We start from the raw sequence: 8,948 nt of genomic DNA on the forward strand, positions 1-8,948 counted from the left end.
TTGTTTTTCATTGCAGTTTGTTGACTGTATGCCAAAGGTTATTTTTTTGTTTTTTCTGCTTGGCTCAAAGGAATCAATATTTGTTTGCTCTGACGTACAAGCGCCAATGCCAATCAGGTGCTAACCATTACGAAATCACTAACAATTTCAAGGGGTGACCTGTTTCAAAGTCTCTTTTTCTCGTATCATACATTATCTTGATACACGTTTAAATTCACATCCTGTTTGAATTTAGAGTTGCCGTGTCGTTTTACTTCAAAAGTTCTAGATTTTTTTTTTCAAATCTAAAACGAACAAAATTAAACATGACAACATTGAAAGTGATATTGCTTTTTATCGTAAGATGGAGTCACGCTCCTGTAACGTTTTGGCCCTTAGTTGTTATGCGCGATTTGAATCGATGTCAAGTTGCGTGTGGTGCTATTTGTTGGCTGTTGGGTGTGGTAAAATTGTAGCTGTCCAAATACCGGAAGGAAATTGCTTCCTTTTGATGGAATCGTTTCGTGGTATGAAGCCAAATGAAGACGCAAAACAAGACGGTTGCATCCCATGTTCAAAAGAAACAAACTTTTTGTTTTAAAAAACATTCGAGCAGTGCAATATTCACATTGTCGCTTAAAAAAAAATAATAATAATAATACTCATTGGACAAGGTTTTCTGAAATCATACATGTATGTATAGCTGCGGCCGTGAAAGAACCGTCGAAACGCATTAGTACATTGGACACCTTGCTTTTATTGTCAAGAAGGAATCGGATGGAATAAGACAAAAAATCCATATATGAAAGCGACACACTGTAAATCACATCTCATATTCTTGTGTCTTGCATAAATAAATGACCCTGAATCTTTATTATGGTGTTCATGTAATTTCACGCGTAGTTTAGGCATTCTCCGTCAAGTAAATCCCAGTAAATCCCGGCGAATAGCGTGAATATTACGCCAGAACGTCTGCGAGAATTCGACATTCACCCAATTTTTTTATCATTGCTTAAGCCTTCCTGAGAAATAATTTGCAAAGTATGTGATTGTTCTACGTTACCGTCGTGTGGCGATCTCATCTGAAAGTAAACAAATTTACTCTTAGCGGTTAAATAATGCATGCTACCTTGCAATATACGTTTGGTTATCGGCTTTTGACCGACATTGACCAAATCAATTTACTAATGTAAAGCCAAATATATATTAATGAAGCTAGCTAAAAAACCAATCGTCAATCTCAGTCCAAGGCGATCGCCAAATTAGTGCCCTGTCGTGTAAACATATAGCTTACCGCTCCTTCGTTCAAGTCACCACTGATTAAAATGGCCCCCATGTTGTCTCTTCAGTGCGCTACTGTTCCAGTTGGATTCACGCAAAATATCCGACGTCAACAATGTGTCCTTACATGTTCTTGTTTTTTTTTTACAGGGATATTAAAATGCGTAACCGGAAACATGCAGTTCATAGAGAAAATGACGTCACCAAGGCAATTCTGTTTGGCCTTTCCCATTCGGGTTCCTGGTATACTTTTCTTTTGTGAGAATGGGGAAAAGCCCGACATTTATTACACGATGCCAAGACTGTGAAGACGTGTGTGTAGCGAGGAGAACTTTCACTATGGTCATGATGTTCGTCTCACTCAGATCCGGCACAGGTAGAGCATCTACCAACATGGGGGAAACCCAAATTTAAAAAAGACGACATTGGCATTGAGTGCTACATGTTTCGTCTTGAGAAATAAAAATAATAAAAAAAAGCAGGTAAATGCAAGGAAAGGTGAGCACAAAAAACAAGAAAAACTAAAATCTTCTAGTCGTAATCTCGGCTCCATTAAACACGACAGAATGATTTTATCTGTTTACAGTTTAAACCTATCCTCTCCTAACGTATGGTACGGTATTCACTTTCGTTGTACTCGGTGCTCTTTTTTTCCCTCTCTTCCTTCTTTTTATTATTGTCCTTTGTCTTCGATTGCGCATTTTTCAATCTAAGCCGACTGTAGAGGCCTTGGAAAAATAGAAAAGAAGAAGAAAAATGGCCCAGGTAAGCCGTAAATGTGTGGGTGTATGGGAAAAAAAAAAGAAACATTGAAGAGAACAGGAGAGAACCAAGGTTCGTGGTTGAAGCGGCCATTACATACTCGCAGCCTCAGTCTCCCGTCAGCTGCGCACGGTGTCACAGGTGGATTTCACCGTCTCTGCTCTCTGGCCCCAACGCATCGTAATCACCTTAACAATTGGTCAACTTATACCATTCTCACATTTCTATTCCCCTCTTCATTTGTATTTTGTGAGAGTGCGTGTTGGTCGCATCGTGACGTGATTTCGACCCCGGATGATTTCAGTGTTAAAATGATGGGGAATTCAGCCACATCACGTTGGGTATATTTGACCGTCGGCCTCATCGTAATGGCTGAATTAGTGACGGTCAGCGGCCGTGGCCACATCGACTATCCATCATCGTTCGGGCCTAAAGAGCGAAGGAAACGTCAAGGTAGAATGTCATTCTTTTTTACTAGTGCTAGTCTATTGAAATCGTGAAATATTGTAAAATGTTACATCGGTAAGCGAATAACGGAATTGTTCAGTTCGTGCAAATATTCTTTATGGGATGGCGAACGAAGCCGCGAGAGAATATTAAGGCAAGGCGAAGACGAGTCGGCTCACAGTCTGAACCTTGGGGATAAAGAGTGTATGGCGCAACGTACAAAATAGCCGGCGGACAATTTTTTTTTTCTTTTTTCTATCCATTTCCTCTTTGTTGATTTTCATTCAGCCGCTTCTTTTCAATTCTTTCGGCTTTTTCTACTCGATTCGTGAATCATCAGTCACTGTTGCCCAATTTCTTAAAATTGTTTAGTTCTATTCACATATGTCGGTTATTTGTTTCATTTGTCCATGGTAATATTTCCAAATATGGGATTGAATGAGGAAGGAAATGAAAACCTGGAAGTTAGTCGCACGAAACGATTTTAGTCGAACGACCTTGCTCGTCTCGGATGCCAACTGCCGGAGCATTTGAAATATCTCGTTTATTTTAAGAACGCAAATGGGAAAAGTAGATATCCTTGCGTGTCGTCTTTCGATTTTGTAGATTAATATATCCATTAATTCGATTTTTTCCATTTATTTCAAACATTAGATAAAAATTTACCCACAATTCCTTTAGTTCCTCTTAATGAAATATTTTTGTTTCTCTGGAATAACCTCTAACTTGTTATTAATGAGTTTTAAATGATTTGTTTACTCTGCTCGCAACAAGTAATTAGTGGCGTAGGAATTTTTTCATGGATTAAATCGAGTGTATCGAAGGGCAAAATGAACTAATCTTTGATCTTCACTAATGAAATTCACCTTTATTTCTTTGAATTTATATATATATATTTTTTACACACAGTTGATCAAAATGACGCGTTCAGTCTGCTTTCGTCATTGAGCCGACCGGCTGGCGGGACTCCCGCCACTCAGGCTTCGAATGGTGCTGCTACTGGGAAGCAATTAGATTTGAATAACAACGCATTCGGAGGTCTAATTGGCGGAATCTTCAACCAAGCGTTGAGCAATTTGGCCCGTCCTGCAAACAACGGTGGCGGAGTAAATTCAGGTTTGGGTATCTTCGGAAATCCGCAGGCCTGGGCCAACTTCGGTGCTAATCCACAAGGCGTTCCGTTTCAGCAGCAGCCAGGAGGGGGAGGTGGAGACGTCAGTTTTCCTGGTAAAGTTACCACAACGACAACAACTACTAAAGCTACAAAGAATTCTAAAACTAAAGCGACAACGACTTCTAAAGCTATAGCGACAACGACTGCTAAAGCTACGAACAGCAAACTTACAACAATCACTAAAAATCCGCCAACAGAAATAACCATAGTTAATCTCGCTGATGTGCCAGGTTGGTGAAGGTTTCCGGTTGTTGGCCTATTCATCTGATTTCATGTAGTTAGTTTAGCTGAAACACGATCCAAGATTTAGCACATATGCTTATGACACAATTGACACATTCCTTTTTTATCTACTAAAAAGTTTTCCACTATTTTGCTTTGGCAACTAACTCTTAAACTAAAAAAGAACCATTCCTAAAAAAAAAATGCCTAGCACTTGTAGAGCACGTTCCATTAATTTTCTTGGAGTCAGGTCTACAGGTTTCATTTTTGACACTTTACTGGTAACATCTGAGCAATGTCATTGATTCTTTTTGTTGTGCGATTGTGGAACTGAACGGTGTTGGCATATTTGGCTTCGGCAGGAAGAGCATTACGACAAGGTGATGGATTAACTGCTAGACGGACGCAACTGATGAATCAAAGTGTCTATTTGTTTTAATGCGTCATGTATTTTTGTGCCTTTTTCCTTCAACGATCGATTTGGATATAAAGGAAACAGACCAAACAACAATTTCTTCCCTGGCAGTCCGGAATTTTGCCGTCAACGACCGAATAGTCGGAGATGTCGGCCGAGTCCCGAAATTGATCATGGGCATGGACACGGCGAAATTTTTTCAACTCACTCTCCTATTGCCAACTTGCCCAATGGTATTTAATTCAACAGCGAAAAAAGAAAATGCTCTTCCAAGAATTATGATTGAATTTTTGATTGAATTTGCACGTAGACGTAGCTAGCTCATGTTCTGTAGTTACCCTTTGATTTTAAATGGTTCGCCTTTAGTGATAGAATTACTCTAATCGTTTTTTGTTTCCTTGCAGAACTCAAAGGTCTCACCTGGGCCCAGTACATCGACAGCACATCGACGCTGTGGCTGCCATCGGGCACCAACGTCCCAGGATTCATTCCCGGCCGGGCATATTATCTTGGATTTGGCAACGTAACTATATCTAATATCCATCCTATTTGATGATTATTATACTTAATTCATTACCTATTATTTATATTCATATACAGCCGGATTTCGCCTATCAAACATGTTCGACTCCTCTGAGTCAGTCTGGTCGGTGCCGCTTCGTCCAGCACTGTGCCCGACAAGAAATTATAGCTACGTTGAATGCCTTCGTCAGTTACGCTTGTCCCATCGGCAGCGAGTGAGTGTTTGTCATTACGTGTCATGTTTATTTTTTATTTTTTTACGTTGAAGAATTCCAGGTCAATTTTTCCCCAATCTCTCATGTCACTTGACATCAAGGATCGGGACAGAATTGCCTTTTGAAAGAAGAAAGTGACGTATGGTTTAACTCTCTTTTTGTTTTGACGACAGTTATATGGGAGTGTGCTGTCCAGACAATACCCAGCCAACCGTTCCAGTAACTCGGCCTCCACCTCCACCTCCCCCTACACCCGCTCCTACTACCCTAGCGCCCATTACGACCGCAGCTCCAACTACGAAAGCCCCTATTGCAACCACAGTCGCAGCAGTGCCGACTGCTGCCACACCCAAGAAAGGTAGACATTGTCTTACATTTGATGGTTTCTCATATCGACTTTATGGACCTCATTGACACTCTAGGTTGCGGCGAGCTCATGAAACAGACGACAAGGATCGTGGGCGGAGTTCCGGCCGATAAGGGTGAATGGCCTTGGATGGCTGCTCTCCTCCGTGACAAGACAGATCAGTATTGCGGTGGAGTCCTCATCACAGACCAACACATTCTAACTGCCTCCCACTGCGTTGACAAGTAAAACTTCCCTCAATATCCATCAAGTAGAAGGTGGAAATGCTTAACAAGAATTTTCAAATCCGCCATCTAGTTTCAAGCCGGAGGAGTTGACTGTTCGACTGGGCGAATACGATTTCAGTCAGGTGAGCGAGGCTCGCCGGGATTTCGGTGCGGAAGCCATCTACATGCACGAATCGTACGACCGGCGAACCTACAAGAACGATATTGCTCTCATCAAACTCAAGACTAAGGCCACGTTCAACAGCGACATTTGGCCCATCTGTTTGCCTCCGTCAAATGTTGTTCTCGAGGGACAGAGCGCATTTGTCACAGGTTTGGCTTTTGTCTAACGCTAAATCAGTTGTTGTTAATCATCGTATGAACTCTGATTTCTTTAGGATGGGGAACGACGTCATACAGTGGACAAGCTAGCGAAGTCCTGTTGGAAGTAATCCTACCCATTTGGGCCCTGGCTGATTGCCAAAAGGCTTACACTCAGCCAATCAGTGAGCAACAGCTATGTGCCGGATACAAAGCAGGTGGCAAGGACTCTTGTCAGGTAAGAAAAAAGAGTGTTGGCATCCGTATTGATTGCCGCTAATATTTGACATCTGCAGGGTGACTCTGGCGGTCCGTTGATGTATCAAATGTCTACTGGCCGATGGGCGGTAGTGGGCGTAGTCTCTTGGGGTAAGGAACATCTTCATTTGTTTGTTATTTTGAATGAGCTTTTTTTCACACGCTATTCTTCGCTCGGACAGGCATCCGCTGCGCAGAGAAAGACAAGCCGGGCGTGTACACTCGAGTGACTTCCTATTCAGACTGGATAAAGGCCAAAGTTTTGTCTTAAAGAAGAATTCCGGCAGTCACAATACATTACTAAACTCTTCCGCTTGCTGCTTCAAACCGGACTACGCATTTAGCGCCAACCATCGACGGTTTTTTTAATTATTATTATTATTATTATTCTGGCTTCTACTTCATTTCAAGTCGCCAATCACGGGAACTTCACTCTTTTCTTTCATCTGTCCTTCTTTCCATAGCGCAGTCGTTGACTTCTTCTTCCGTTGCATTTAAACTTTTTGGTCACCCGCGAAGGAAAACGTCAGCCGGCTACGCCTTTCCACACTCTTCTGCCAACACCTTTCTTTTTTTTTCCACCCTCTATATATATATTCAATGAAATCCGTTCGAAAAATCCGTAAATTTATTGCATTGTGTCAAACCAGTTTATATGAGAAAGGGTTGCATTACTCGTGAAATTACACGTTTTGTTGTTGCCAAACAACTACGATATACTTTGCCATTTGATTGAATTTGATAACAGATGACGCCAAAGAGATCGGCAGCGTATTTTGTTGTGAAAGATATGAAGCTGAATGGACCCATTCACGGATGATTGCGTGACGGGAAGTTGAATTTCCTATTCCATCCGGGTCAATTCAAATGGAGAATCAATGGGGAATTGAATTGTGGGTATTACGTTTGATTCCGATTATATGATACGATCTATCACGAAGGACACGTTCGGCCTTTTATGGACGTTTAATTCAATTCGTTTGCCGATCCAGCTGGATTCGCTTATCGCTAATCAATGCTTGTAATAAATATAGGAAACTCGGGTCTTCTCGCAACGGCCGCTTGCTGGTGGAACGACTTTCTACGGCCAATAAAACGACCGAACGGGACTTTTGAATTTAAAACAGCTGGATGCCAATGCAGTTGATTACGTTTTCACGTAACCTGATTCTAGAGAAGGGCTGGCCTTGTTATGCAACCGACCCTCCCAACTCCCACAAAGAAAGAAAATCATAAAATAAAAGTGCAAACCTTTCAATCCATCACTTCCTGCTCGGCGTAGATTAAATGAACCATTGAAAATTAGCCTTGTCGTACTAGTCGGATTTCAGTTATCTTTATTGAAGTTGAACGGAGATGAGGAAATTAGTTAGCCACCATTATGCATTGTACACCCACAGTAGCTGGGAGAGACGTCACGGTGTACAGTTTTGTCGAGGGCGGAAAGTGCGCGCTTGCGAAAGACGAGGTGACGATACGCTAGCCGATACGCCGTATATGCAAATGTTGCGTAGTTTTTTATCCTTGGCCATGTTGCGTAAGCAAGCAAGGGGAACGGCTGCTAAATAGCTCGGTTGCATGTCCCGAGTCCGCCTTGTTTATTGAATGTTTTAGGAGACGACAACGCGGCGGAGACATTGCTGGGCTGTTTGCCATACAAGGAATCACCCATGTTATCCTACAGAACAGCAACTTTGCTGTGAGCATAGTAAAAAAACAAAAAGAAAAGAAACTTTCGCCTAATCTTAATCGATCTGAGAAAAAGAAGAAGAAGAAGAAGAAGAGAGCTACTCGATGGGGGCCAGTCGGCTATGGGCCGGCCGCTGTGGGGCAAAAGCCATGATTCTCTTTCTCGGTACTGTATAGGTTCCTCGACGACGACTAGTCCAGCCGCTCTACTGCCTAGCCGTCCAGCAGCCTCATCATGGCCCTTCGGCCCGAGTCGCCATCGCCAGATCTTATTTCTTGGAAAACGAGGTCTTTTGATTGTGATGCAGTTAACGTGTCCTCGCCGAGGAATTTTTGATAAAAAACCAAAATACGCCCTTCTCCTCCTCTTCGCTCGCCGCGCATAACCTCCTCCTCCCCCCTCCCCCCAATCAGCCGCTCAACTCGCGCTTATAGACTCGCCATCGTTTAGTTCGATATCTCCGCCGCACAAAAACTTTTCATGTCCGTCTGGCGCTGGGCTTCAATTAAGCCATATATCTCGACTCAAAATCGACGTACAGAGAAACAAACTTTGTTAAATTATTTTATTTGCTTTGATTCAAAGTACCGAATCATTTATTTGATTTATTATTATTATTATTTTTTCAAACGGGAGATCGATTGCTAGTACAAGGTAAGCACAGCAGATGGCCAAGGTGCAATGAGCAAGAGCGGTCAAAACGAAATAACGTCCATCCAACAAATGCAACGAGAAGAACAACAATCACTCCTCGTAGAGTGGGCGATTTCAACGTTTATTGCTTTTACGCAGCTCGACTGAATTGGAAACAAGGAATCTAAGCTGCTCTCCGAGACTGTTATCCGCTGCCCAGCATTTCAGTATGCTCCAACTAGGCCAACCGTTGGGCAGTTAAACACCGGGATCACCCTATTGTTGGGTCTTAGCAAGCTGCGTCCATCTCGTCAGCAATATCAGCGGCAGCCGAGAGTCGTTAAAAATTATGAGTCGCAATGAAAAAAACGGCCACATCTCGAAAGGGGGAAAAAAAGAAGGCGAAAATTGTTGTTATCCTCGTGTCTATTTTGCGATTCGAATCTCTCCTTATTA

At 42.3% G+C, this 8,948-nt stretch overlaps 1 protein-coding gene across 2 annotated transcripts; it reads left to right on the forward strand.

The window, feature by feature from the left end:
- The first annotated feature begins 2,063 nt into the window (after positions 1–2,063).
- LOC124329504 (proclotting enzyme-like) lies at positions 2,064–6,888 on the forward strand. Of its 2 annotated transcripts, XM_046788580.1 has the most exons (11): positions 2,067–2,475; positions 3,379–3,696; positions 4,358–4,513; positions 4,685–4,803; positions 4,881–5,017; positions 5,191–5,375; positions 5,440–5,608; positions 5,682–5,923; positions 5,989–6,149; positions 6,208–6,280; positions 6,352–6,888. In XM_046788580.1, the coding sequence occupies exons 1-11, from the start codon at positions 2,334–2,336 to the stop codon at positions 6,438–6,440; spliced, it is 1,791 nt and encodes a 596-aa protein (XP_046644536.1). In that variant the 5' UTR covers positions 2,067–2,333; the 3' UTR covers positions 6,441–6,888. The 2 variants fall into 2 exon arrangements, with proteins under 2 accessions (XP_046644535.1, XP_046644536.1); XM_046788579.1 differs by lacking the exon at positions 4,358–4,513 and having other exon boundaries at positions 2,064–2,475; positions 3,379–3,873.
- Positions 6,889–8,948: the final 2,060 nt, after the last annotated feature.

The sequence above is a fragment of the Daphnia pulicaria genome, chromosome 3, assembly GCF_021234035.1.
Source record: "Daphnia pulicaria isolate SC F1-1A chromosome 3, SC_F0-13Bv2, whole genome shotgun sequence".
NCBI classification, from domain to species: domain Eukaryota; kingdom Metazoa; phylum Arthropoda; class Branchiopoda; order Diplostraca; family Daphniidae; genus Daphnia; species Daphnia pulicaria.